Source organism: Trachypithecus francoisi, unplaced genomic scaffold (assembly GCF_009764315.1).
Source record: "Trachypithecus francoisi isolate TF-2019V2 unplaced genomic scaffold, Tfra_2.0 Lachesis_group1, whole genome shotgun sequence".
In the NCBI taxonomy this organism is placed as follows: domain Eukaryota; kingdom Metazoa; phylum Chordata; class Mammalia; order Primates; family Cercopithecidae; genus Trachypithecus; species Trachypithecus francoisi.
In genome coordinates this window covers 80,467,391-80,482,868 of record NW_022681454.1, presented here as the reverse complement: position 1 = coordinate 80,482,868, position 15,478 = coordinate 80,467,391, and the positions used below count along the sequence as shown (strand labels likewise).

Here is a 15,478-nt window from a genome sequence, read left to right as displayed (position 1 = left end):
AAGAGAGAAGGAAGTATTTTCTTGTTGTTAAAGAAATAATTTTTCAACAACCTTATGAGAAAGTTTTCTGTTTAAAAACTTAGTTTTTGGAAGCATCTATGTTACTTCTTGAAAGAGGATTATCTTAAAAATATATATATAGTTAATGTCAGCCAAGTCATATTTTTGGCAGAAACAAATTCACTGAAATCTGTGTTTCATGATTTTCCTTGAAAACCATGCAAGGAGCCTTTGAGGACAGTGGGTGAAGATTGGCCTTCTCTATCATCTGCATGCATGGTTTAGACACCATTTGAATGTGTGTCTCCCAAGAGGGTCTCTACTTATTTCAGGTCTTCCTCACCAAACCCAGTAGGTAATTGAGCCTGGCGGCTTCCAGGCGAGTGCCATCAGCAGACCCTGAGTAGATCCCAGCTCCATACTGACCCGCCAGAAGCCCTCCAGAAAGTCACAACTTACAGCCTTGCTTACCTCATCTCTCTCAGAAGGAAAATAACAGTGCCAAGCTTGAAGCAGTATGGCAAGGATTACATAAGATCATGTATGTGGAGCACAGGAAGTGCTCAGCAACTGTGAGCTGCTATTGTACTGTGGTTTTGTGATTCGGTCCTAGATCTCCTTCTGAATCTTATGAAAGCTAAGAACTTTCTAGAAAAATATACAGATGTTCATACAAGATTTTGTGTTATAGTTTTAGGGGTGGTTAATGAACTCCTAGGAATTCACAGACCACAATTAAGAAGCCCTTTTTCGGCCGGGCGCGGTGGCTCAAGCCTGTAATCCCAGCACTTTGGGAGGCCGAGACGGGCGGATCACGAGGTCAGGAGATCGAGACCATCCTGACTAACACGGTGAAACCCCGTCTCTACTAAAAAATACAAAAATACTAGCCGGGCGAGGTGGCGGGCGCCTGTAGTCCCAGCTAGTCGGGAGGCTGAGGCAGGAGAATGGCGTGAACCCGGGAGGTGGAGCTTGCAGTGAGCTGAGATCCGGCCACTGCACTCCAGCCTGGGCGACAGAGCGAGACTCCGTCTCAAAAAAAAAAAAAAAAAAAAAAAAAAAAGAAGCCCTTTTTCAAGCTGGGTGCGGTGGCTCACGCCTGTAATCCCAGCACTTTGGGAGGCCGATTTGGGCAGATCACCTGAGGCCAGGAGTTCAAGACCAGCCTGGGCAACATGGTGAAACACCATCTCTACTAAAAATACAAAAATTAGCTGGGCGTGGCGGTGCACGCCTGCAGTCCTAGCTACTTGGTAGGCTGAGGCAGGAAAATTGCTTGATCCCCAGAGGCGGAAGTTGCAGTGAGCCGAGATTGTGCCACTGCACTCCAGCCTAGGCAACAGAGTGAAACTCTGTCTCAAAAAAAAAAAAAAAAAAAAAGAAGCCCTTCTTCAGAAATCTTTTTAAATGCACACATAAAGACAAACATTGCGCACTCTTTGGAAGTAGGTTCTTCGAAGGTGGTAGAGGCCAGTAGTCGTTCATGCAAAGGGCCCTCTCCTCCTGCTGTGACTTGGCGGTCTCCAGTGCACCGCCAGCCCTTGGGGTCTTTAATTCTAAAGCAAAGATGGTGGATTCCTCTCTGGCTGGGGTGAGGGTGGGCCTGAGGGCTAGAGTACATCTCCATCCCCAAGGATGCTAAGTCTTCGTGGCAGGTTTGAGGAACTTGAAGTGAAAAGGCTAAAAGTGTTGACTTCCAGAGCAGCAATAACTGAGCCCAAAGAATCTGTCACTCTCGGGTACTGTGCTGGGCTTCCAATCATGGCTGACAGAGACCGTGGATTTGGCTACTGCCACTGAGCTGAAACAGTAAGGCCAGTCCTCACATCTGAATAAGCAGGTATTTAACAGTAATCAGTCTATAGCTTTGTGAGGGCTCAGCCAGAGGCTGTCTGGGGTCTGCTCTGTGGAGGGGTGAAAAGAAACAGATGGAAAACAGGGGTTTCTCAAGCAGTAAGTTGGGGGCCTTCGTGGAGGGGAGACAGCAGGACTGAGGCCAGGAGGCTTTGGGATAGCACAGTGGTTAAGAGCACAGGTTTAGGAGGGTCTAGTCTGCGTTGGACCCTGGCTGGGCCACTTGCCAGATGAATGACCCTGGAGAAGTTGCTTAACCACATGGAGCCTCAATTTCTTCATCTGTAAAGTGGGAATGATACCCACCCCACATGATTATGTGAGGATCAATGTGAACATCTTCTAAAATATCTGACACAATGACAGGCTCCAGAGGGGCTTAGAATGACAGCTGCCATGACTGTCTTTGTCACCATCACTGTCCTCATTATGTGCATCCCCAGCTGCATCCTTCCACCCAGCTCACAGCAGCCAGGGGGTGGATGCAGGGGAGTGGAATTGCCAGAGCCAGTGACCCCAAGTGTGAATCTGATCATATTACTACCAGGCTTAAAATCCCTGCAGCTTCCTCACTGCCCTCTGGTAAGCCCAGCCCTCCCGGAGAGCATCAAAGGGCTTCAGAACCGGCCCTTGCCTCCACACCCACAAATCAGTCCCACATTCCAGCCTCCCTAACTCCTCGTAGTTTTGCACCTGGCACTTTGGGGATGCTTCTTGGTCCGGGAGAGGAGCTCCCCACTCTGCCCAAAGACCCCTCCTCCATTGTCCTTCAGCAATCAGTTCAGGCATCACTCCCTCCAGAAAGCCTTCCCAGACCACCCCTCCCCAAAGCCTGAGTGTGTCCCCTGGCTGTTGGTATCTCACTGTATTCCCTGTTAACTTAACAGAGTCTTTTCATTGTTTCTTAGCACAGTGCCTGATACATAGCAGGTCTTTGATTGAGTCAGTTGGCGCCTGATTGAGTGAACAAAAACCATACAGCAGTGGAGGAGGCAGGGAGTGTAGCCATGGTCAGCGGGAAGTTTTCGCTCAGGGCAGCTCTAGTGGAAGATGCTCAGACAGCTCCAGGTAAATGTGTTTCCTCTCCATTCGATGAAAACCTTACTTGTCTCTAATTCCTATTTTGAAGAGCAAGCAGGATCATACTGCTGACATTTCACATACAGCATGAAATATAAAAGTTGGTGGTCTTTAAGTATGTTTGCATCTTAGGCATCTTTTAGTATTGGCTACTTTTGAGCATTTTCAGAATTTTTAAAGCACATTCTACTAGAACATTTCTACATTATTTGGCTAAGATCACCCTAAAATTCTAAAAAGTGGGCCCTAAACAGGAACAAAGATGCTCAAAAATGAAAAAGAAAATAGTCAAAAGAGTTTGAAATTAGCTGATCAGATATGACATGTAATTGTTTTTAAACATAATCATCAACCATGTGATAGTGGACAAGTTAAGCACTAGAGAATTCCTTTCAGAGAACTGGTCTTTTCTCAGGCAGCCAAGGGCACTGAAGAAAATTCCCATGGGTGATGCTCAATCCTTGCCCATCATATGGCTACTTTTCTCTGCATTTTCTAAAATGCTTCTTTTGATTCTCAGTATTAGAAATCAGAGGTACATAGAACCTAAACCTGGTCTTCCCGGCTTCCTCTCCCTCTCCCCTTTTCAGGGTCCCTGCCATCTCTTCTTCTCCTCCTTCTCTTTCCCCTCCCTCTCTCGCCTCCTGTTTCTTTCTGGGGGTAGTTTTTGTCACTTCTTCTCAACTCTGACCTGACTGTCATTCAGGGCTGAAGAGTCAGCTGACTTGACCCCTGACCCATCAACTCCTAGCCACCCGACTTTCACCTGCTAATAGCCAAGTGGGCTGGCGGCAGTGGCCAGCCTCCTTCTCAAGCCAGAGGTGTCCAGGACGCTCAAGAGCACTCTGCAGTGCTCAGAGCTTGGCCCAGCCACCATACCTGCCCTGCACCATCCACCCACTGGAACACCTCCCACAAAAACAGCCAGTGGGGAGAGAATCTTTGCTGATTAAAAATAAATTTCACAGTCAAATATGAGAAACGGGGTTTTTAATGAAAACAAAAAATTGTTTTCGAAGAGCCTGAACGACACTGCAAGCTGCAGGGTAGTTATGACTTAAGCGTCAGCATGTGTTGCTAACTGCAGGCAGTTCTATCAAGGAATGTTTGAAGATCCTGCTCATTCATCAACAACAAGCCTCTGTGTCAAAGCAGATACTTGACATCAAAAAAATATACCGGCTGACTGTGAGACGGGGTGGAGGACATCAGCCAGGGAACCAAGTCCCTCCAGCAGCTTTCGGCCAGCACTGGCTCTCTACTCCAGCTAGAAGGGGGATGTTCAGTCTTTGTTCTCAGGCCTGCCTTGAACTCCACATGGGCAGTCCAGCCCTTAGGAGTGACCCAGCCCTCTGGGCTTTCTGCTGCTCCAGACCATGGCTATAATTTGTAGGTGCCAGCATCTTCCTGTTCTATTTCTGCTGAACACAGAGGAAGCAGGGAAGTCCAGGATTTACATTCCATATCCCCCTGATTTCTAACACTCAGTATCAAAAGGAGCAAGGGGTACATTTTTTGTCCCCTTTTCTTTTAAATTTGGGAGATTCTTCCCCAAAGTGACCCACATATGCACAGGCACCAACATGCATATTCATTCGATAGGCAGCTTTTGGAGCATATATTGTATTCACGCTGTACAGGCACATGCACGCATACCCACTCACACACCTGTGCTAAACCCAGAAGGTTTGTATCATTAAGCCAGTGACACAGTGGATTAGCCTTCCTGAAAAACCTGGGAACCATCTGACCTGACTACCACTGCCCCAGAGTCACTGTGCTGTGCTTATAAGGCTCTCAGAAGACCTGAAGTATGAGATTCAGATCTTTTCGCTGTTGTCTCCCCGGGGCTTCCCATCAATTTTAAAATAACCTGGAGGCAGGTTGGTGGAGCCAGGATTACGGATCCTTGAACCTCTTAAGTTGTGTGCAAAACTGTGTGTGAGCATATTTCTGGGTCTACTATTTTTTTATAAAAATTAGTATGTCTTCACTAAATATTCAACTCTGGGTTGGGCATGGTGGCTAACGCCTGTAATCCCAGCACTTTGGGAGGGCAAGGCAGGCGAATCACTTGAGGTAGGAGTTCAAGACCAGCCTGGCCAACATGGTAAAACCCCGTCTCTACTAAAAATGCAAAAAATTAACCGGAAGTGGTGGTGGGCACCTGTAATCCCAGCTACTCAGGAGGCTGAGGAAGGAGAATCACTTGAACCCGGGAGGTGGAGGTTGCTGTGAGCCGAGATTGTGCCACTGCATTCCAACCTGGGCGACAGGGCGAGACCGTCTCAAAAAAATAAATAAATAAAAATAAAAATAAATAAATAAAAATATTGAACTCTGTAAATGCAGAACTACAGGAAAGTGTGGGTGCGGCATGCTTCACTATGAAAAGCAGTGGATGGGTGTCATCTTGCCCACTGGCCTTCCTCTTGTTTCTGAGCTGGCGGTTCCCTGTATTTTCTCAGAGGTTCCCTCCTTGTTATTTTCTTCTTACAATCACAGGCTTCTGCTAGCCTCTCGGCTACCATCCAGCTGCAAAGTTCAGCCAGCCAGAGCTGTCTGGCCGTGGAGTCCCACAGTAGGCATTGAGTGAGTGAGGAGAGAGGCTGGTGTCGGGCATATGTGGATCAGAGCAGGGGAAACCTGGAATTTCCCACTTGGTGTCTGTGGCAGTTTGGGATGGGGGAGGTTGCCCTCTTGATCCCTTTTCAGTAGACAGGAAAGAGGACCTTCCCCAATGCACACATTTTCTCTCATCAGCACATCTCCCAACAACCACAGGCAGGAGAGTGGAGAAAACATGTCCCTTTTAGAGCAGAGAAGTCTTCAGAGGCTAGCAGGTGGGCATGTGGTTTCTGGTTTCCTATGTTTCATGCTATTCTTGCCACTTTTTGTGAAAGAGAATTCATTTCTGGAGGTGCTGTGAATGGATTCTATTCATTTCCTTTGAACAGCTGATCCCCGAATGCTTTTCAAATCTCAGATCCAAAGCCTTCTCCATGGGAGTCTGTGCTATCTAAAAGAAGCTCGTTCTCCTGGTTTTTTCTACACTAGCACCTATCTATGTCTGCTGTCCACTTGTCACGAGCTGGCGCTTCCATGTTTATTGTCAGTTACTACCCAGTAGAATGGAAGGAAGTTCCATGAAAGTAGGAATGTGTCTAGCTTGGTCACTGTTCTGTCCTTAGCATAAAGGACAATGCCCGGCACAGAGCAGATCATCTTTTTGCTTTTTAGATACTCTATAAATGCCTGTTGAATCATTACTTAATCCAGCTTAATAGGAATGATTGTAAGTTCCTGTACATGGATCCAAAAAGCACCCACACAGCAGTAGAATAGGGAAGATTTGGAATAATAGCAATAGATACAAAAGACAAGGTGGTTTTAATTGTCTGTAATGTCAGTGTCAGTCAATAGGTTGGTGTGGTTTGTGTGGTCTTTTCCAGAAAAGCTGCTTTTCTGTTATGTCAGAATGACATAAGTAGAGTCTCTAATGTTCAGTATTGGACATTCAATTAACATTCATGAATATCAATAAGTGGCAGACTCTGTTTGCGGTGCTGAGAATGTAATAGTTGAAAAATGCAAAGTCCTGAGGCTGGAGGGGCATAAGCAAGGACAAGAGTGGTAGGAAAAGAAGCCCCAGATGTAGGCAGGGGTGAGATCATGTGGGCTTTGTAGGTCATGGTAGAGAGGAGGAGATGACCCCAATTTTCTCTGAGCTGATCAGTCCACGCCAAGGTTTGGCTTTTGGTTACAATCAAGTGCTAGAGAGGGAGACAAACTGGGGTTGAGGAGAACTGCTACATCATCAGGGAATTCAGGTCCATGTCACAGGGTAAGAGTGGGGTGGCTACAGGAACTGATGATACTCAGTTTGGAGAAGAGAAGACCTGGTGGAGGACATGGGAGCTATCTTCATATGTCTGCAGAATCATCGTGTGGAAGAGGGATGAACCTCATTTTCTTTTAAATTCTGTGTGGCTTAAGAGCTAGAACCAGCACTGCTGAGTGACAGTACCAAAGAGGCAGATTTGGGCTTCATCTAGAGGAGATATTAGAACCAAGAATGAAGCCCTCTGTGATGGTTAGTAGTGAGTGTCAACTTGATTAGATTAAAGGATGCAAAGTATTGTTCCTGGGTGTGTCTGTGAGGGTGCTGCCAAAGGAGATTAACATTTGAGTCACTGGACTGGGAAAGGCAAACCCACCCTCAATCTGGGTGGGCACAATCTAATCAGCTGCCAGTGAAGCCAGAATAAACACAGGCAGAGGAACATGGAAAGACTAGATTGGCTTAGCCTCCCAGCCTACATCTTTCTCATATGCTGGATGCTTCCTGCCCTCGAACAATGGACTCCAAGTTCTTCAGCTTTTGGACTTGGACTGGCTTCCTTGCTCCTTAGCTTGCAGATGGCCTATTGTGAGACCTCACCTTCTGACTGTGTGAGTCAATACTCCTTAATAAACTCCCCTTTACATCTACATTTATCCTATTAGTTTTGTCCCTCTAGAGAACCCTGACTAATATACCTTCCAAGCCTCAAATAGGCTGCAGTGGGAGGGGACAAAACCTCATCCTGGGAGATGGTCAAGTAAAGGCTGGATAGTAAAGCCAGAATGGAAGCACTAGCTATGTCTATTAGTGCTGTTTACATCAATGATCAAGTGAGGGTTACTCCCTTGCTTGCCCAAAGGTCTTAGACGGTCTATTGGGTATAGATTCCGTAGAACCTATCCCCTTCAATTAGGTCACATGTGTTCTTGAACAGAAGTCAGAGTCTGAGCAGACCCTGGAACTAGCACGCATGCCACTTCGTGTATTGCTAGGGCAGCAAGGCATGATTTCCGCTGCACTCTAAAAAGCAGGAAGCTGGTCCTGTCTCATATCTGCAGAGTTTGCTGTAGGGCCAGGGCAGCTGTGTGTCTGTCAAGGTCTAAGAAAGGGAGACCTGCAACAGCAGGTGTCACTCTGCAAACATCCAGGTAATTCACCTCCTTTCAAAAATGTGGAGTGAAGGACTTCAGGATAAAGAATGCCTCTTCTGTTTCCCCTGCTGCCTGAGGAATCCTCCTAGGGCCTGCTAACTCTTCAGAGGAGCTTTTTGCACAAAGGACAAGTAGCAGTCAAGGCTGATCCTTAAGCTCAAAATTCTTTGAGAAGCTCTCTCTGCAGATGACTGAGCACAGGGTCAGATTGCAGCAAAGTCACTGTAGATTCTGGGGCTCTGCTGTCAAACTCAGGTCACAGGGCTTTGAAAACGTCTGCATTTTATCCTTTTAGAGTAGGGATTAACATATCTGTCAGGCTATTATAATGCATCACTGTTCTGAAGAGCTAAGAATTTGGTTCACCATGTTAGGGGCAGCAAGAAGTGTGGTTTCTGATGAAAAAAAAAAAGAGGTCTTTCTCAAAAAGGCAATCATTCATTAAACAGAACCGTATCACTGCTGGCAAGGAGGGTGTTAAATGAAGCAGAATTTGCAAATTTATCAGAAATCTTACCAGCTATGACCATAACAGGTGATAGTAACAGAAGAATGATCATAGTCAAAAACTGGTCACTGCCCTGCTCAAGAGCCTGCTGTAGCTCTCTAGGTATCCAGGTCCCATTCCTCAGTTGGGTGTCTGGAGACCAGCAGGGACCAGACCTTCTTGACTTAACCTGGTAGCTCAGTCACTCTAACAACACAGACTGCTCCTACCAGGCCAGTTCTCTTGGAGTCAATAAACCCCTCAAACTACAAGGGTTACTGAGTCACTGCCATTTGCTCAGGCCTGGAAAGCCCCAGCCTTTGTCCTCAAGGAATTTATATTTGATTGAGGAGACTAGACCAGTAAATATGAAGTAGTCAGGGAGAAGTCCAGATCTGCATTTCCCAGTATAGATGGTGGAGGTGGGTAGAGACGTGGAAAGAGCCCGGAGCAACAGGTAGGATGTCACAAAAGGGAAGGATGCAGCTCCTGGAGCTGGCTGTGTGGATATGTACAGTAGTGGGTGGAGGTAGGAGGTGGCACAAAGCTGTAACCCCAAAGCACTGGGAAGATAACACCCCCAGAGTCAAGTCTCAACCTGGGGGGATGAGAGTGGAAGGGAAGACATCCCAGGTTCTCTGACCTCTGGCATGACAATTCTGAGCCATGTAACACCAGCTCCTCAGGGGCCTCTGGAGGACCGCGCACCCAGAGCATACCCAGCTTGGCAGTGTGTTGTTTTGTGGCTTTTCTTCTTCACTGTCTTTTTTTTTTCTGAGTTCTTCACTTCTGCTTCTTGGGATCATCTGCCAAGTAAACTACCTGCTCTCTCATCCCTGGCTTCGGGGCTGTTTTGGGGAACACACTAAGGCAAGGGTTTTACATCTTACCAATTTAACAGGCTGTGCATCCCCAGTCACGGGAGAACTTCCAGAGGCAGGGGTTCTCCTCTTCCAGAAGCCTCTCTCCCTGGGCTCCTGCTGCCTCATTCTGTGAGCCTCAAATCCTCCAGCACAGCAGTGTGGTGACTGCTCAAAAACGGCTGGGAATAACTGCAGCCATCATTGACTGAGAGTTCTGAGCCAGGCACAGTGCTAAGAAGCATATTCTCAAGCCTATTCTGATTTAAGATTCACAGCCACCTTGGCCCATTTCCTAAATGAGGAAACTGAAGGCTTTTCCCTCCCAGATCACCTGATTAGTCAAAGGCAGAGATAGGATTGGAACTTGGGCCCATAAAATAGAAAGGTCTACGTTCTTCACTACTGGGCCACAGAGCCAGTTTTCTTGTTTAGGGGATGGGATGGGGCCTGGCAGGAGGTATAGAGAAGAAAGCTACAACACTAGTCATTGTCTGGACAATGCTCCTTCCCACACTCCTCTGACTCTACTCTCTAATTGCCACAGTTGGGAGGTGGTTCTTGGAGTCATCCCTCCATTATCTGGAGCCTAGAGAGCAGTGAAAACTCCTGAGTGATTCAACACTGATTGGACATCAGAGAATATAGGACCCTAAGGAATCAGGAATAGGGGTAATAGTACCTTAGCCCCAGAAGCCCAGAGCTACAAAAGAAGAGCTCTCCTCCCTTCCTTCACCCCACCGGACTCCACCCTACCCCAGTTTATTTTGCAAACAACAGAGTTTCCATTTAGAGCTAATTTGCCTGGTGTCATAGCATTTAATCTGTCATGATAGACTTTATCAAAATGACCCAGTCCTGCACCACTGGGAACAAAGGAACTTGTTTGTTCCTGTATGGGCATGTAGGGCTGGTTCTGGCTGCAGGAAGACATTGTGACACAGGTGGCAGCAGGAGGGAGGGAACAAAGCCAGGAGGGTGATAGGCAGGCAGACTAGGAGATGGGCACTGGGACCCCTAGGTGGAGGGCCCTCACCCATCCGTCACACCCCTGCCTCTGAGCTCTTGTTCAAATCATGGAAGACTCAGTACCTGGGTTCCTGGTTTCAATGATGCCACAAGATCTTTGACCGTTTTCACTTCAGAGACTGTGACCCCACCTACCACAAAGAGGATCAGGACAGGGTAGTCACTAGGATGAGGGTGGCTCACCTGCAAAACAAAACACCAGCAATATCAGATGGACGGCAGTGATGCAGGTGTGATGCAGCTGGGTGCCATCTTCACTGTCCCTCTGTAGAAACCTCAGGACTACTACTGATAGTGGCAGAAGGCAGATAAATCCTAGGCAGATAGGGGTGGGACCCTGGTGAAACCTGATGACAGTTTAAAGCCTAGCTACAAGTCCCAGGTAAATCCATGTACTGGATTGAGAACCTGTCTTCCCATTTGGTGTGTTTTCCTCTGATTGATCCCTACCCTTCCCCTATTTTACATATACCTACACTTCCCTAATTGGTTTTTTACACTGTCATGTCTATCTTTCAGTGGTGACTTTGTTTTAGCCTTTTTTTGCATACTTGCAAACCAATCAGCAGGCACTTCCCATTCTGAGCCCATAAAAGCCTCAGACACAGCTACACACAGAGCGAAACCAACTGACTTCAGTTGGGGACCACCCTTGCATCCCCTCTCTGCTGAGAGCTGTTCTGTTGCTCAGTAAAATTCTTCTCCACCCTCCTCACTTTTCAATTGTCAGTGTGACCTTGTTCTTCTTGGGCATGGGACAAGAACTTGGGAACCGCTGAATGCGAGTACAAGCTATAACATGGGTGAGCTGGGGCATGTCTGCCTAGCCACGGGCTGAGCCAGTGCACAAGCCATGTATGGCCCAGTGGGCCGAGTAGGTGGGGCAACTCCTGTGGCAAGCCTGGGGTCTAGCAAGGCCTGGGAGTGGGGCATTGCTGGCTGTGGAGGTCCCTGGTTGGCAAAGTGGGTGAGAAAAATCCTGTGTCACTACCTCCATTATGCAGGTGTGATAAACAGCCCTTAGAGAGACGATGATTTCTTAGCTATCAGATGTCCCAGTGGTCTGCGAACTCATTGACTGGGAAAATGTATAACACAACTCCTTATTATGTCTCTTTCAATAAAGATTTAATTGAAAGAAAAGTTAAAGGAGCAGGAGCTACTAAAAACAAGAGAAGGCTGAGGGACAACTTCTTTCTTTCTTGTTAATCTTCAGGTCTCAGTATAAATGTGCCCCCTTCTTTGTTGCATGGCTCTGTTTATTTCCTTCAAAACATGTAAAACAGCTTGTCGTTACTCTATTTGTTTATTTATTTGTTTACCTGTTGGCCATCTTCTCTACTAGAACATAAATTCCATGAAGCAAAAGCCTCATCCTCCTGGTTTATGCTATTCCCAGCTTACCTAGTACAATTTCTGGTACATAATAGGTGCTCAATAAATGTTTGTGGAAATAATAAATAGTTAAAGCGGTAGGTAGGTGGAGGCAGAGGGTGTACAAGGATGAAAGAGCACAGGGCCCCCCCCGTCAAGGTGCTTACAGTACAGTACAGACTTACAGCCCTTAACTTCTTCAAGCTAGCCTGAGCTGAGGGTCCATGTTGCATGGAACCTACACAAGATGCTGTGGAGAATTCCTGCTGATTCCCTATGATTTCATCAATGAGGCAAAAATATTCTTATATACTAAAATGAGAATAACTCAAAGTAACCATTCAGGAAATACAAAATGACCAATAACTAGACTCAGTGATGGAGACACTGAGGGGACAAGAAGGGATTCCTGAAGACAGTATGTTTTGAGCTGAATCTGGAAGCCACAGTTGGTTTGATGAGGAGTGGGCAGGAGAAATAGTGTGAGCCAAGTTTCAGAGACAATCAGTCACCAGAAGGGTGGAGCGGGACAGGGAGGCCCAGCCAGAATGGAGCATGCATGGAGTCCTTGCAGGAAAAAGTCTGCCAGCTGCCTGCGTGGCCACCAAAGCCAGAAGGTGGGTAACAGGCTTCACCTCCAGCAAGAAGAGGGGGAATGAAGGTATAAGTGTACATGCCCATCACAACGCATCTGTGGGTCACAGGCAGTCCAGAGGAGTGCCTGGGGGAGGAGCAGGGCAAGAGGACGCCCTTTCTCTTACCACCCCCAACTCCTTTCTCAGCTGAGATCTCTGGCTCCCTTGCCTGATTATACCCATGTCTCAACATCTTATTCTAAAAGCACTTGAAAGGATGATGCATTAAGTGTTCCCAGTTATGTCATTATTCCTTGGCTTCTGAAGAGGAAATTCAGAATGCAAAGGCAGCAGGCAGGAGGAAAGGAAGGACAGAGAGAAGAGAGAGGACTGGGGGACTATCTAATGGCCTCAAAATAGGTGGTGGTGAATACTGGAAAAAATTTCAAAACACTCTCATCTTCAGAAAAAGACTCAAGTCCGCATCCTACTCTGTACCTCTGTTTCTCCCTGACCACGTTTGTCAACTGCTTTCTTCCAATCTGCATATCAGACACCATAGCAACCCTGCTTTTGTCCTACTGTGCCCTGGAATTGCTCTCACAGGAGTCACCAGTGGCTCATATTGTAGGAGTCAATGGACACTCCTTTGTTGTCATCTAACCTGACATTTCTGTGGCATTTGTCACAGCTGATGACACCCTTCTTAGGTACCATGATAGCACTTTCTCTAGGTGGTTCCTTCTACCCTTCTAATTATTTCTTCTCAGATTTCTTAATAGGTTCCCTTTCTTGGTCTGCCCCTTTAAATGTTGTTACTTATGGCTCCATCCTTGGCTCCTTGCCCTTTGCACTCAATGCAACATCCCTGAAGGACCTCATCTTCTCATTTTTTATGTACCTCTCAAACCTATGTCTTTTGCTCAGTCATCTCTGTTGAGCTCCTGTGGACAGCACCACCCAGCTCCTGTGGACGATACCTCCCGGGATTTCTGAACTTGACAAGTTTCAAATGTGATCCATGATCTTTTCCCCAAAAACTTTCCTTCTCTTGAATTTTTAACAGCATCACCACCTTCACAGTCACCTGAGCCAGGCACATGAGAGGCATCTTAGATTTTGCTGTCTCTTTCATCTCCCAGATGAAGTTCTATTCATTCTACCTACTTAAAGTTATCAACATCTCCTTGATTACTTCCACATTAGATCACTGCTACAGTCTTCTAGTTTGTCTCCCCTATGCAGTTTGGCCATACCCCATCCATTCTCCTCATTTCTGCCAAGTACGTTTTCTAAAATACAAATATTTGTTATTGAATATAGCAAACATTGTACTTTTTTTGGTATTATCTCATTTAATTCTCAAAATATCCTTAGAAAGCAAACACAATTATTAGTGTATTTTGCAAATGCAGAAATTGAGGTTCATGCACAGTAATGGATCCAGGAGCAAAACGCCAGAGGCCACACTCTTAAACACCTCTCGGCTCCATCACATGATCAGATTCTCTGCATAGAATCTCATAACTTTTGGGATAAAGTTCGAACTCTGTAGTTTAGCATATAAGGCTTTTACGGAGGGGCGGAGCAAGATGCCGAATAGGAGCAGCTCCAGTCTCCACTCCCAGCGCGAGCGACACAGAACCGGTGATTTCTGCGTTTTGAACTGAGGTACTGGGGTCATCTCGCTAGGGAGTGCCGGACAATCGGTGCTGGTCAGCTGCTGCAGCCTGACCAGCGTGAGCTCAAGCAGGGCGAGGCATCGCCTCACCTGGAAGCGCAAGGGGAAGGAATCCCTTTTTCCTAGCCAGGGGAACTGAGACACACAACACCTGGAAAATCGGGTAACTCCCACCCCAATACTGCGCTTTAAGGAAACAGGCACACCAGAGAATATATCCACACCTGGCCGGAGGGTCCCCGCCCACGGAGCCTCCCTCACTGCTAACACAGCCGTCTGCGGCGATCTATCCGCAAGGCAGCAGCGAGGCTGGGGGAGGGGCGCCCGCCATTGCTGAGGCTTAAGTAGGTAAACAAAGCCGCTGGGAAGCTCGAACTGGTGGAGCTCACAGCAGCTCAAGGAAGCCTGCCTGTCTCTGTAGACTCTACCTCTGCGGACAGCGCACAGCTGCAGCCCATTAGGGGAAAGAGCGGGGGCGGTGCAGACGCGAACGACTCTGTCTGACAGCTTTGGGGAGAGCGTGGATCTCCTAACGCGGAGGTTGAGATCCGAGAACGGACAGACTGCCTGCTCAGGTGGGTCCCTGACCCCTGAGTAGCCTAGCTGGGAGACATCCCCCACTAGGGGCAGTCTGACACCCCACACCTCACAGGGTGGCGTCACCCCTGAGAGGAAACTTCCAAAGAAAGAATCAGACAGGTACACTCGCTGTTCAGCAATATTCTATCTTCGGCAACCTCTGCTGCTGATACCCAGGCAAACAGGGTCTGGAGTGGACCTCAAGCAATCTCCAACAGACCAACAGACAGTCCTTCTGACTGTCAGACGGAAAACTATCAAACAGGAAGGACACCTATACCAAAACCCCATCCGTACGTCACCATCATCAAAGTCCAGAGACAGATAAAACCACAAAGATGGGGAAGAAGCAGGGCAGAAAAGCTGGAAATTCAAAAAATAAGAGCGCATCTCCCCCTGCAAAGGAGCGCAGCCCATCGCCAGCAACGGATCAAAGCTGGTCAGAGAATGACTTTGACGAGATGAGAGAAGAAGGCTTCAGTCCATCAAACCTCTCAGAGCTAAAGAGGAATTACGTACCCAGCGCAAAGAAACTAAAAATCTTGAAAAAAGTGGAAGAATTGACAGCTAGATTAATTATGCAGAGAAGATCATAAACGAAATGACAGAGATGAAAACCATGACACGAGAAATACGTGACAAATGCACAAGCTTCAGTAACCGACTCGATCAACTGGAAGAAAGAGTATCAGCGATTGAGGATCAAATGAATGAAATGAAGCGAGAAGAGAAACCAAAAGAAAAAAGAAGAAAAAAATGAACAAAGCCTGCAAGAAGTATGGGATTATGTAAAAAGACCAAATTTACGTCTGATTGGGGTGCCTGAAAGTGAGGGGGAAAATGGAACCAAGTTGGAAAACACTCTTCAGGATATCATCCAGGAGAACTTCCCCAACCTAGTAGGGCAGGCCAACATTCAAATTCAGGAAATACAGAGAACGCCACAAAGATACTCTCCAGAAGA

General features: G+C 47.0%; 1 protein-coding gene across 2 annotated transcripts in view; it reads right to left on the bottom strand.

The window, feature by feature from the left end:
* Nucleotides 1-15,478, bottom strand: part of SCFD2 (sec1 family domain containing 2) — a 562,438-nt gene that overhangs the window by 3,064 nt on the left and 543,896 nt on the right. For both annotated transcript variants that reach the window (XM_033214691.1, XM_033214692.1), the window contains one exon: nucleotides 10,369-10,488. In XM_033214691.1, coding sequence (XP_033070582.1) covers nucleotides 10,369-10,488 — 120 coding nt within the window. The remainder of the gene's footprint in view (nucleotides 1-10,368; nucleotides 10,489-15,478) is intronic.